General features: G+C 40.1%; 1 protein-coding gene across 11 annotated transcripts in view; it reads left to right on the forward strand.

Annotated features, from left to right (window-relative positions):
* Positions 1-13,614, forward strand: part of PLA2G7 (phospholipase A2 group VII) — a 44,991-nt gene extending 31,377 nt beyond the window's left edge. For all 11 annotated transcript variants that reach the window (XM_017345163.4, XM_017345165.4, XM_017345164.4 and 8 more), the window contains 9 exons: positions 62-206; positions 1,699-1,792; positions 4,634-4,702; positions 5,316-5,442; positions 6,264-6,377; positions 7,634-7,725; positions 9,152-9,322; positions 12,309-12,457; positions 13,183-13,614. In XM_017345163.4, coding sequence (XP_017200652.1) covers positions 62-206; positions 1,699-1,792; positions 4,634-4,702; positions 5,316-5,442; positions 6,264-6,377; positions 7,634-7,725; positions 9,152-9,322; positions 12,309-12,457; positions 13,183-13,262 — 1,041 coding nt within the window. In that variant the 3' untranslated portion in view covers positions 13,263-13,614. The remainder of the gene's footprint in view (positions 1-61; positions 207-1,698; positions 1,793-4,633; positions 4,703-5,315; positions 5,443-6,263; positions 6,378-7,633; positions 7,726-9,151; positions 9,323-12,308; positions 12,458-13,182) is intronic.

Consider the following 13,614-nt stretch of genomic DNA (forward strand, 5'->3'; position numbering starts at 1 on the left):
TGTTGGAATCTCCTTGAGAAACAAACTTACCTAAAAGTGCTTGGATTTCTTTCCTCAACAGGGCACCTTCTTGCGTTTGTATTACCCGTCCCAAGATGACGACCAACTTGACACCCTTTGGATCCCAAACAAGGAGTATTTTTTGGGTCTTAGTAAATTTCTTGGAACACACAGCCTCATGGGCAAAATCTTGGGCTTATTATTTGGTAAGATTTCTTTTGGTTCCATGTTCTAGGCTCTGGAATATAAAAAGAAATTCATGAAAATAACAAGAATTTCTGCAGTTAAGAACAAAGTAGTTTTTCCCCAGCTTCAACCTTTTCTAGGATGACAGGGAAAGTATTTCTGAAAAGCCTTAGCAGCTGGGAGCAAATCACAAGTTCTCATTTTGTCTGTTCTGAATCTGATGGGAGTGGGTGAGAGGATCAGGTGAGCTCTAACATCTTTCTGTGGCTGCTCTTTGGCTTTCTTTCCTATAAATTGTGAGGGTGCAATAATGTGGTGAGAATACCAGGTTCACTGGTGTGACCATGACCCCTAATACTCCGTGTCTACACAAGAGGAGAAAGAAAGTAGAACCCACTGTAACACTCCAGATCCAAAACAACGATGTCAGTGTCTTTTCCCTTATTCCTGTCACCTCCCACAGGGGACAGCCTCTGTAAGACTGCTATGAATTCACCACTCCATTTGGCTAGAGTACAAGAATACACACTTTTCTTTCCTTATCTGTTTGACCAGATATGACTCTTGAGCTGATGTTAATTGTGCCCTCACATTTCTCCCTCAAAACTGCCTCCAACTTTGGAGATTCATTTGAGACATCTCCTTAGAGTTTTCTCAAAATGACTTACTAGTAAAAATGATGAAAATGTTAAAACTGCACAACTTGAAGGTATTGAAGAATTAATTTAAAAAACTTCCATAATGATCATTACATTTGGTCCTCATGATCACATATTCATTTTAAAGATGAGAAAATGAAACAAATAATTTCTAAAAATAATGATGACAAGAACAATTGAGAAGTGGAGCAGGAAACAATATCTGCCACTGTTGAGCCCCCAACTCTGTGACTGGATAGGTGCCTTATATACATATTACCTAATTAAATTAAATACAAATACATGATATAAATATTATTTTCCCCACTTTACAGAAGAGGAATCTGAAGTTCAGAGAGTCTGAGTAATTTGCCCAAAGTCAATAGCTACTAAATGCTAGAGCTTTAGCCATAGCTACCTCAGAGGGGATAAAGCCAGCAATCACTCCGTCTTTGGCTAAATCATGACCAAGTCAAAATGAGAGGAGTCTCTGGTTCTCAGGTTCTGGCTCTCAGGGTGATGTTCCTGAGATTTACTTGGTAGTTTGGTTTCACAACATTCCCTTGAAGTTTTTCCAAAATCTGGGGTTGGAAAAATATGCTTTCAAGTAGTAAAAATATACTTTCAAGTAGACCTTAAGTTCAGAGCTGGGAGTGAAAACAAAAAATTATTCTGTGGTACCTGGAAAGAGCATAGGGATCAGGTCTCTCATTGGTGGGTATCTAGTAGCAGGCCTTTTAATGAATTTACTATTAATACATAAAAATATAGAGAGAAATTCCATGGGTCAGGATTTTATGCTAAGGGGATATAAATTAACTAACAATATTCAAATCAGGAAAAACCCTAACAGCACTCTCCTATTGTTGCCTAGGTTCAATGACAACTCCTGCAAATTGGAATTCCCCTCTAAGGACTGGCGAAAAATATCCACTCATTGTTTTTTCTCATGGTCTTGGAGCATTCAGGTAGTGTTGGAGAGGTTGAACAATTTTAGCCTCTAGGAATGAATGACTGGATACATTTGTTTTACAAAGAAAGGAACAGCAGATTTGGGAATGCTGTGCTGGCTCCTACCTTGGAGGGGTTGGAGATCCTCAAGAATTGACTGTCCTTATTGGTGCCCTTAGCCCTATCTTTTTCAGTGTTTTTTTTTTTCCTCCTCCTTCCCTCCCTCCCTCCCTCCTTCTCTCCTTCTCTCCCTCCCTTTTTTTTTTTTTTTTTTTTTTTTTTTTTTTTTTTTTTTTTGACAGGCAGAGTGGACAGTGAGAGAGAGAGAGACAGAGAGAAAGGTCTTCCTTTGCCGTTGGTTCACCCTCCAATGGCCGCCGCGGCCGGCGCGCTGCTGCCGGCGCACCGCGCTGATCCGATGGCAGGAGCCAGGAGCCAGGTGCTTTTCCTGGTCTCCCATGGGGTGCAGGGCCCAAGCACCTGGGCCATCCTCCACTGCACTCCCTGGCCACAGCAGAGGGCTGGCCTGGAAGAGGGGCAACCGGGACAGAATCCGGCGCCCCGACCGGGACTAGAACCCGGTGTGCCGGCGCCGCTAGGCGGAGGATTAGCCTAGTGAGCCGCGGCGCCGGCCTCTCCCTCCCTTTCTCTCTGCCTTCCTCCCTCCCTCCCTCCCTTCTTCCTCCCTTCCTTCCAGCTCCTGTGAATTAGCCTCACAGCAGAGCAGATGCTGATTTTGGCTGTTGTCCTTCTACTTTGTACTATTTATACTCTCAGACTCATCCTGTGTTAGCTCAGGTATTCTGAGACACAGTAAAATTGGATTAGCTGCAGAAGGCATTTCTAAAGGAGAAGGAGCAGAAAAAGATGGGGAGACCTTTCCGACCATGATATAGGTTGGATAGCCGGGAAGGAAATGGGGAAGGAGAGGGATTAGGTAACAAGGGTTTCAGAAAGATTGGACCAGGCCGGTGGAGGGCACGCTGGACCTGAAGATGCTTGTCAAACAAGCCCTACATCTCATAGGAATATTTCAACACCATGCTGTGCCAAGGCACTGGGAGTAGCTCAGAGGGAGCTTGGCTTCCACTTGAATGTGGCGATGGATCCAGAGGTGCAGGGACTGGATGGGGTCTTTCCTAAGCTGTGTTCTCTGTAGCACAGTGCTTGAGCAGCACATTTTCACAGCGGGACACCCTCTCCCTTGATTCTAACAGATTCTCTGCAGCTTCCCCTTATTCTACCTCAAGGAGCTTTAAGACTTTCAGAAAATAAAAGGCGACTTTCAGCTGGGAAGAAGTCGGCTAGTACCTGAAATAAAAAATTATCTTAACACTTTAATCACAGTCAAGCTAGTTATTTGATTTCTCCAGCACCAGTGATTGGCAAGTCCAAGGGCCAAGTCCAGCCTGCTGCCTATTTCTGTAAAGTTTTACTGGAACATAGCCATTCCCATTCATTTTTTATATTGTCTGTGTGACTTTTATGTTACAATAACAGAATAGTAGTGATAAAGACTGTGTTGCCCACAAAGATAGAAATATTTACCCTCTGCCCATCAACAAAAAAGTTTGCTGATCCCAGTACTATTTTCCTCTCCTGCATGGGTCCTATATCTTTAATAGTAAAAGACATAGTTCCCATCTACTTCCTTTTTTCTTTTCTGTGGACATTTCCCATAAGACACGTGATAAGAGAAAAAGATTGTGCAGAATGATGTGGAAGATGGTGTAAATGCAGCCTAGAAACACATAGTTTATTAACCTCTTCACCTGCTCTGGTCATTTAAATGTTAGCTAACATTTACCCTGTTTCAGATATGATCATAACCGCTGAAGGTGTCTTAACTCACTTGATCCATACCAATCAGGTTCCAAAATCTTATAACATCACCTTTTTACAGATAAGGATACAAGGTAGAAAAAAGATAAGTGACCTATCCAAGGCACATAGCTAATACATGGTAGAACCAGGTTTGCTCTCATTGGGCAGACTGCAGGTCCCATCCTCTTACTACCCATACTGTGATGCCCTTCTCCATACTTCATCTTAATCAAAACCTTACAATTGTCCTAGAGCACATACTTTATTATTCACCCCATTATATAGGTAAGAACAAAAATTCAGTAATCACTTATATCTAGTAGGTGGCAAAGCCAAGATTAAAACCCAAAATGGGGTGAGCATTTGGCTCACCAATTAAGTCACTGCTTGGGACACCCACATCCCATTTTGAAGATCTGGCTACTCGACTTCCAATCCAGCTTCCTGCTAATGTGCACTATAGGAGACAGCAACAATGACTTGAGTTCTTGGGCCCCTGGCACCCATATGGCAAGTCTAAAAGGGGTTTCGGTTTCTGGCTTTGGCCTGGCCCAACTCAGGCTGTTGCAGGCATTTGGGGAATGAACCAGAAGATGGAGGATTTCTGTTTCTCTTTTATTTCTCTCTCCACCCCTACTTCCAATAAATTGAATATAAATAAATAAAACTCAGAATTTCCATAGACCTTGTTTGCACCAGGGTTTCCCAACCTCAGCAGTACTGACATTTTGTACGAGGTGGTTTCTTGGGGTTGGGTAGGGTGGAGGACTGTCCTGTGCATCGCAGGATGCTTAGCAGCATCCCTGTCCCCACAAGATGCCAGTAGCACCTCCCTGCTCCCCGGAGTTGTGATGATGAAGACACTTCCAGACATGTCAGATATTCCCTAAGGAGCAAAATCTCCCCTCTTTGAGAAACACACATCCCCACTCTGCCCTAGGCACTACCACAGTGGGATAATGGCCTCCATGTTCCCAATTGTTTTATATAACCCAGGCTTGTAATTATAATGCTTCCCTCTTTTTGTTTTGAAGGACAATTTACTCTGCTATTGGCATTGACCTGGCATCTCATGGGTTTATAGTTGCTGCTGTGGAACACAGGTATGTTACCCAATGTAGCTGGACTCTTTGACCCAATACACAGATTGTTAATGCCCATAACTATACTTCTAATTTTCATAAAGCTTTGTAGAAATGTTAATTGAATTTCCAGCTATGATTACATAATGAGAATATAGATTAAAAAGAAAAAAAGAAAAAGCAAACTGGCTAAAAACTCTGGAGTATTTATTGAATGCCCTGTACCATGCTAGATATTTTCATACACCATCATGTTTATTTAGTCTTCAAAGCAACTCAGTGAGAGGGTTATTGTTATCATTTGCATGAGGCAGAGGAAAATGAAGGTGGGAAACGATAATTTGCCAAAAGTCAAACAGCTACCAAGTGGCAGTGATGTCATTAAAGAGAGAGACTTTTCAGCATTGCTAACGTTGCCTCTTTGATTTGTGAAGACTGAAAAATCGATGTTTACCTACAATTCGAGAGGAGTTCCTTTCCCTAGAACTCCCTTTGGGTCCTCTTTATTTAAAACCAATGTAGAGGGGAAGAAGAAAGATCAGAGGGAAGCTGAGTCAAGATGGAGTTGAGGAACATGGGTTAGAGCAGGAAGGAAAGGAACTCGTACAAGTAATTAATTTTGTTTGTGTTATAGAGATGGATCTGCATCTGCAACTTACTATTTTAAGGACCAGTCTGCTGCAGAAATAGGGAACAGGTCTTGGCTCTACTATAAAACTCTAAAACAAGATGAGGAGGAGATACCTATACGAAATGAGCAGGTACATTGCAGTGAGAGGAGAGGTGGCTTGGTGACCTAAAAGCAGGCACAATATGATGGCATTTGTTCATTTCACTTTATTTATGGCAAGCTGTGCTCCTAGATCTTCTGCTCCCCATTACCAAAAGATCTGTTAGAAGATTGTCTGAGTAAGAAGAGTTCCTAATGAAACATTTGGTTCATGGTAAAAACAAGGCAATTAGAAAAATCCTGGGGGAAGCCAGTGAATGTTCAGTATTCTCTTGCATTAAAACTTCTGATTTTAGAATCTCAAACGTGATAGAAAATAAATTAGTAGGCTGCTCTTCTGAGAGGCAGTATTTGACAGTATTAAGAACATAGGCCATAGAACTCAACTTTCTGTGTTTGAATTCTAACTCCATCATTTTGCAGTAGGGTCATTTTGGACAAGTTCATTTCCTTCTGCTTCCATGTTTTATCTGCTAAAAAAAATAACTAACAATAACATTGTCTCTCCTACAGGGCTATTGGGATAATAAGTGAGATAAAGCATACTGGCTGCTTCTTTTTAGTGGGTGTTTCACGTAGACTTTTGCATTTAAGACACCTGCCTCTAAGGTAGGCATTATTATTCAATAAAAGGAGAGGTTTAATTAATCTTCTAAAGTCACACAGTAGGTGAGTCAAAATTTGCACTGACATACATACCTGCAAAGCTGGTGCCTGTGTTGTTACTTGTATTCTAACCTCTCATCTCTTAGAAATTTCCAGTTTATTACCAACCAACTATTTTTCCCATATGCAACCTTTGCACAAACTTTATACTAAGTGTTATAACTTTTTACTTTGCCATCATACTAGGTACGGCAAAGAGCAAAGGAATGTTCCCAAGCTCTCACTTGGATCCTTGACGTTGATCATGGAAAGCCAGTGACGAATGTATTAGACTTAGGATTTGATGTGGAGCAACTAAAGGTGAACTTTTTAAAAAAAAGGCATTTTACCTTGTCCTGCAATTCCTTTTGGCTTTTTCTTGTTGTTGTTGTTGTCGTCTAATTTTTCTACTATTGTAAGAAAAATGGCACACCATAAAGACGAATACAGGTAAAATAGTAGAGCAATGAAGGATGCATTATGCTGAACTGTATATGAAATTGCCAACAGTCTGTCAGTTTTGACCTACAAAAATGGCAATTTCATGTGATTCACCTCAATACCACTTGTAGAAATAGAATTTCTTTGATGGCTTCTACAAGTCTTTGAGTTTGATCTTCAAATGTTAGCCAACAGTTGTGTATTGTGGGCTACATTTTGAGATGATGGTGGAGAAATATCAGACAGATTAGATGGCTTGAATTGAAGACTTAAAAAGTATGTGTGGAGTACGGGGAGTAGAGGAAACCAGAAGTACTTCAAGTTGAGGATAAGATGATGATCTGTTCTCAAGATACAGTGAAAGTTTTGTTGTCCCTCAATCAGCCACTCATTCCTGAATCCATGCCTTTGTACCTGTTCCTGAGACCTGACACACCCTTCCCTGTACCATCTCCTGCTTAATCTTCAAGACTCAAGTCAAGCATCACCTCTTCTAAACAGCTTTCTTGGATCCCAGTACCCACCCCTGGCCTGGGTTAGCTCCCTTTTACATGTGCTCCTTGGCACCCCCATATTACACTGTAGCATCTCTCTGTATCCCTTTCTCCCCTGATAGACTGTGAGCTCATTGAAAATGAGACTACAGTGTCGCATTGAGCAGGTGTTCAAAACACACAGAATAAACAAACCAAAAAACATGGAGCGGAGAGAGGCAGAAATCAGTGTTGGTGTTGAAGTTTCAGGTGTAGGCAACTAGGAAGACCATTACGTTTCGTTCTGAACTTTTACAATATTTTATATACACATTAATAAGTTCTATATATGTATGAGGGCAGTTTGAAAAGTTCGTGGAAGACACATACTTTCAGAAATCTATGCATGGATTTTGAATCTTTTGCACCAAAATAAACTTATTTTTAATCCAGTTTTTCTGTAGGCTTTTTAAAGTACCTTGGATATATATGTATGTGTGATATTATGTGTGTATGTATACATTTATACATGGATGTACAGTTCTATTTTGTAAGAAAACAAGGCACTGAGCTATGCCCTTGAAGATAACAATAATTGTTTAGTTTATTCTTCTAACACCATGTAAAGTAGTAACATATTTATACTGTGCCTTTTTCACATAGGACTCTATCGATAGGAATAAGATAGCAGTAATTGGACATTCTTTTGGTGGAGCAACAGTGATTCAGACTCTTAGTGAAGATCAGAGATTCAGGTAAGAGATGAAGACAGAATAAAGCCAGAGAACAGTATATTACATATTGAAAGTGGGGGAGTGAGAACACACATGGGATATAATGTTTGATCAAATTCTTAGTGAAGAAGAAGGAATATTTTGGTGTTCATAAGTCTATTTCTTTACCTCCATTTAGTTCTCTAGGTATATTTTTCTAGGCAGAAAACATCTACCTCTCTAGTTTTTAAAATCTCTCACCACTGGGCTATTAGAACTTCTTACCACCTAGCTGTTAAAAACTTTCCCCACCCCCGTATATCTTCTCTCCTCATTTTTAACTGTTCAATAATATAATATAAAATTATTACAAATGTGTCCTTAATACAAACTTTTTGTGACATTGGTTGAAATAATAACATTGCCATCTGATAGTCTTTCCAGACCGCCCCAAAAGCCAGGACGTTAAAAGCTCCCGATCCTCATCTTTAAGACAGGGCTGGGTCTAAAATTACACAGTGATGTGGGTAGGAATCAGGACCAGATCCATTTTCTAACTTGCAGAAGCATGTTCTTTTTTGAGTGTCTTCATCTCAGACTGATTGCAATCATATAGAACCAACCATATAGAAAATGGACAGGATCATTTGTGTAATTTCATCTTGAGCCGTTTAAAATCTTTTTCCATGTAAGGGGATTTTCATGTTTCGTTCATGTAACACATGAAATGAAAAGTCCAAAGAGTCAGGAAACATATGGTAAACTTTTTTTTTTTTGACAGGCAGAGTGGATAGTGAGAGAGAGAGACAGAGAGAAAGGTCTTACTTTGCCGTTGGTTCACCCTCCAATGGCCGCTGCGGCCTGTGCGCTCCGGCCGGTGCACCGCACTGATCTAGAGACAGGAGCCAGGTGCTTATCCTGGTCTCCCATGTGGGTGCAGGGCCCAATGACTTGGGCCATCTTCCACTGTACTCCCGGGCCACAGCAGAGAGCTGGCCTGGAAGAGGGGCAACCGGGACAGATTCTGGCGCCCCGACCAGGACTAGAACCCAGTGTGCTGGTGCCGCAGGCGGAGGATTAGCCTATTGAGCCGCGGCGCCGGCCAAAATTTTTTTTAAAGTTACATTTCCAAATGACATGCTTCATATGTTTTCCTTCAAACCATGTACAATTTTTCAGGGGAAGCATCCCTAAATGTAAAGTGCTGAGCTCAACTGTTAACTCTAGTGAAGGTATAAAAATGCAGTTTCCTCCTGAAGAAAATGATTCTATAATTCCGGGTCTGCTATCTTGTAAAGCTAATCCTACTCCCTTCCCACACTAAAATACAACACCTCTGGAAGCCAGTGGGATAACATAGAACACACTGATTCTGGGATGTGTCCATTAACCCTGGCATTATTAGATCCCTGATATGCTGGCCAGCGTGTAACCAGCTGTTTTCGTGAGTGTGAATGAATACTTGCAGATGTGGGATTGCCCTGGATGCATGGATGCTTCCACTGGACGATGAAGTATATTCCAGAATTCCTCAGCCGCTCTTTTTTATCAACTCTGAACGGTTCCAGTATCCTGCTAATATCATAAAAATAAAAAAATGCTTCTTACCTGATAAGGAAAGAAAAATGATTACAATCAGGTAAGTAATGGTGATGTATTTCATCATCTGAAGCAGAAATTTGAAACTTGGGTAAACAGCCAATATCATTTGGTAGCATTACAGACTTCCATGAAGGAGAATATTAAAGAATCTCAGTTTCTGAGATTTATTCTTTTTATAATGAAAAGATTTTTATTAGTGTTTATATATAATGCAAATGCTGGTAATTGAAATTTGTATTAGGCACTATGTTACTTTTATCTAAACATCAGAATATGTCTATATATTTTTGGGAATGTGGTGGAAAGTATTCCATCATTAGGCCATGCTAGGAACTCTTTAAAGGAAAAGTCTACAATGCACTTAGGTATTGGGAAAGATTATGAAGTTATAAATTCCAAAGCTATAATGGGGTGCCCTGGAATGTTGGTAATGTGCTAATATCTTGGGCATGGAAAAGAACTGATAAGGCTTTGAATGCCCAATGAGATATAACAAAGCAATGATAAAGATCATTCATCCCATTTCTTGGGAGAACAGACAGGAAGGCAATGCCACTGTAGAGTTTGTTTTTGTTTTTGTTTTTTAATATTTATTCATTTATTTGAAAGGCAGAGTTACAGAGAGGCAGAGAGAGAGAGAGAGAGAGAGAGAGAGAGAGAGAATCGAGAGAATCGAGAGAATCGATCTTCCATCTGCTGGTTCACTCCCCAAATGGCTGCAACAGTCAGAGCTAGGCAGATATGAAGCCAGAAGCCAAGAGCCAGGAGCTTCTTCATGGTCTCCCATGTGGATTCAGCGGCCCAAGGACCTGGCATCTTCTACTGATTTCCCAGGCTATAGCAGAGAGCTGGATCAGAATTGGAGCAGCCAGGACTCGAACTGGCGCCCATATGGGATGCCAACACTGCAGGTGGCAGCTTTACCTGCTATGCCACAGCGCCAGCCCTATGTAGTGTTTGGACAGATGGTGAAGAAGGGTGTAGTTATTTCAGAAAAGGCCTTCAAAGTAGCTGATTAGTTTATGCAAGTCTAATTCTAAAATAGAAATAATGCAAAACACCTAAGCTTCCCTCAACCATCTTTCTTTGCTAAAGCTTGAAAGAATCACCTGCATTTAGTATTTCTTGTGGTTCCTTCTGGTTACTGTGACTCCTGTGGTCTAGCTTCCTAAGCCCCTACCAATGGACAAAAGCTAAAGACCTGTTCTGTACCACACCAGTAGTCTTTACAGTCTCAGCTTTTCTCTCTGCATCCATTGCAGTGTTGACTGCCCCTCTTTTTCACTATTCTGTTTGTTGTTGGGCTGTTGATGGATGTAGAGAGCACTGTGAGTGATACTGATAATGTGCCTACATTTACTATACTATACTATACTATACTATACTATACTATACTTTTCATTGTTATTTTAGAATGTACAGAGCCAGGTGTTTGAGACAGCAGTTAAGATGCGGCTTGGGATGCACATCCTATATCAAGGGTTCCCAGGTTTGAATCCTGGTTCTGCTCCAGATTCCAGATTCCTGATCATGAATATCCTGGGAAGCAGCAAGTGATGGCTCAATTAGTTGAGTCTTTGCTACCCATGAGGGAGACCCAGATTGAGTTCCAGGCTCCTGGCTTTGGCCTGGCCCAGCCCTGGCAATTGAGAGCATTTGGGGAGGGAACTAGTGGAAAGGAAATCTCTGTCTTTCAAATAATAAAATTTTTAGAAAAAAGGTAAGTATGAAGCATCCTCAGGCAAGTCCTTCAAGAAGTATGCAGCAGATGTTGTTATCACAGAAGATGACAGCTCCATGAGTGTCTCTGCCCCTGAAGAACTTCCAGTGAGACAAGATGTGGAGAGGGAAGTCTGTGATGTCAGTGATCTTGACCTGTTGTAGGCCTAGGCCACTATGTGTGTTTGCATCTTAATTTTTCACAAAAGAGTATAAAAGAGAATAAAAAGTAAAAAAAATCTTATTTACTATAAGAAAAATTTATAGAATATAAGTATATATTTTTATAGCCACACAATATTTTTATTTTAAGCTGTGTTATTGTAAAAGCCCAAATAATTTTAATTAAAAATAAAAGTTATGGTAGCTAAGGTTACTTAGTTTAATTTTTTTAATTAAAAATAAAAGAGTTATAGCAATCTGAGTTTATTACTGAAGAAAGATATTTTTATGAACTTAGTCTGGTCTCAGAGCATAGTGTTTATAAAGTCTACAGTAGTATACTGTACTGTCCCCAGCCTTCACACCCACTCACCACAGACACCTGGAGCAAATTCCAGTCTTGTAACTGCCATTCACGTAAGTGCCCTGTACAGTGTACCATTTCTTATCTTTACAGGGATGGAGAACATCTGGCCTGTGGGCCATATAAGGTCTGTGAAATCCTCTGGACCAGCCCTGCCAAGGCAACCACAGGCAGGACTCAAAATTCAATACATCTATAGTATGCTCATTTTTTAGTTGATAATTTTGTATGGCCCATGAATGATGTTATAAATATCCAAATGGCACTTGGCAGAAAAAAGGTTCTCCACCCCTGTTAAACTCTTCTATATTTAGATATGTTTAAAAACATATACACACATAGAAATGTATTATAATTGCCTGTAGCATTCAGTGGAGTAGCACAGCTAGTACAGGTTTGTAGCCTTGGAGCAATAGGCTATACCACATAGCATAGGTGTGTAGTAGAAGCTATACTATCTAGGTTTGTGTACATAACTCTATGTTTACACCATGAAATCATTCATTCATTCAGTGACACATTCCTTGGAAATGTTCCCTGTCATCCTCTAAAATTGAAGATAGCAAGTACAATAGGATTCTTTGGATAGTTTTTCTATGGGAAAGAGGAATATATTCTCGTATTCCTAAATGAACAGGCTGTGACTCCCAAATATATTTTAACTATATTTCCTTAGTTTTCAATAAATAGACCAAGCAGGCCTTATTCTTCCTGTACCCTGACTACAAGAATAATTTTATCAAACAATGTGATTGTAAATGTCTCATTTATCTTTCAGGGGATCAGTCCATCAGAATTTTGCTGACTTTACCTTTGCAACTGGAAAAATACTTGGACACCTGTTAACATTAAAAGGAGATATAGATTCAAATGTAGCAATTTATCTCAGCAACAAAGCTTCATTAGCATTCTTACAAAAGCATTTAGGTAAGAAACTAAATTTTTTATGGCATAAGCCAAATGATTCAGCGTATCATTAGTCCTGTTTTAACTGTTTCCAGCCAGTTTATACTTGAACAGAACAGCAAATCAATTTGAAAACAAAAATATGAGAAAGCAAATTTTGTTGCTTTGCATGATATATCATTGAAAGCAAGGGCCATCATTGTGGCACAGTGGGTTAAGCTACCGCTTGTGACACTAGCATCCCATAGCAAAGTGCCCCTTTGAGTCCTGGCCCCTCTGATTCTGATCTCCTCTGTTTCTGATCCAACTTCCTGCTGATCTGCCTATGAAGGCAGTGGAAGGTGGTCCAAGTACTTTGGTCTCTGCCCTCCAGGTGGGAGGCCAGGATGGAGTTCTTGGCTTCTGGCTTTGGCCTGGCCCAGACCTGGCTGTTGTGGGTGTCTCTCTCTTCTCTTTTCCTCTGCCTTTCAAAGAGATAATGAATCTTTTTTTTTAAGAAAGTCTACTTTCAAAACTAATAGTGTTTCTGTGAATCCTGGGGTGAACTGACAGTGAGGTGCTTCATTCATCTCTTTGATTTGCCTGCAGCTGCTAAAGCAGCTGTGGGCAGCTGACACTGAACACCTTGCCTCTGCAATCACAATGCATTTGTGTAGTTTATAATTCTGTGGTGCCACCTAGAGGCAGGAAACTATTTTGTGCTCTTAAAAGTTCAATATATTTATTAACATTTTCATGTTTTACAGAACTTAACAAAGATTTTGATCAGTGGAACTGTCTGATTGAAGGAGATGATGAGAATCTTATTCCAGAGACCAACATTTGACAAACCAAGCACATGTCACTCCGCAGAATGCTACAGGGATAGACAAATGGAATTTAGGTTACCAGGGCTTTTTAGAAAGTCTTGGTTAAAAACTATCTAAAACAGGGTGTGCGGTTTTAGTGAGTTTTCCAAATAACTTGAATTTTTAAATGGAGCCTATAATAGTAATTGAGGCTTATACTAACATTTTTTTCTCTTTAAATGTAAAGGATGCCATTTATAAAAATCGTACAAGCTTGTATTTTAATTTTACTAAAATGATTTTGAATGTCAAAATTGAAAACTGCTCTGATTTTTTTTTACATTACTTTAATGGACAAATAAATTAAAATGGATGTAACATCACTGAAAA

Source organism: Oryctolagus cuniculus, chromosome 5 (assembly GCF_051225735.1).
Source record: "Oryctolagus cuniculus isolate XC-2025 breed Fujian yellow rabbit chromosome 5, ASM5122573v1, whole genome shotgun sequence".
Classification (NCBI taxonomy): Eukaryota; Metazoa; Chordata; class Mammalia; order Lagomorpha; family Leporidae; genus Oryctolagus; species Oryctolagus cuniculus.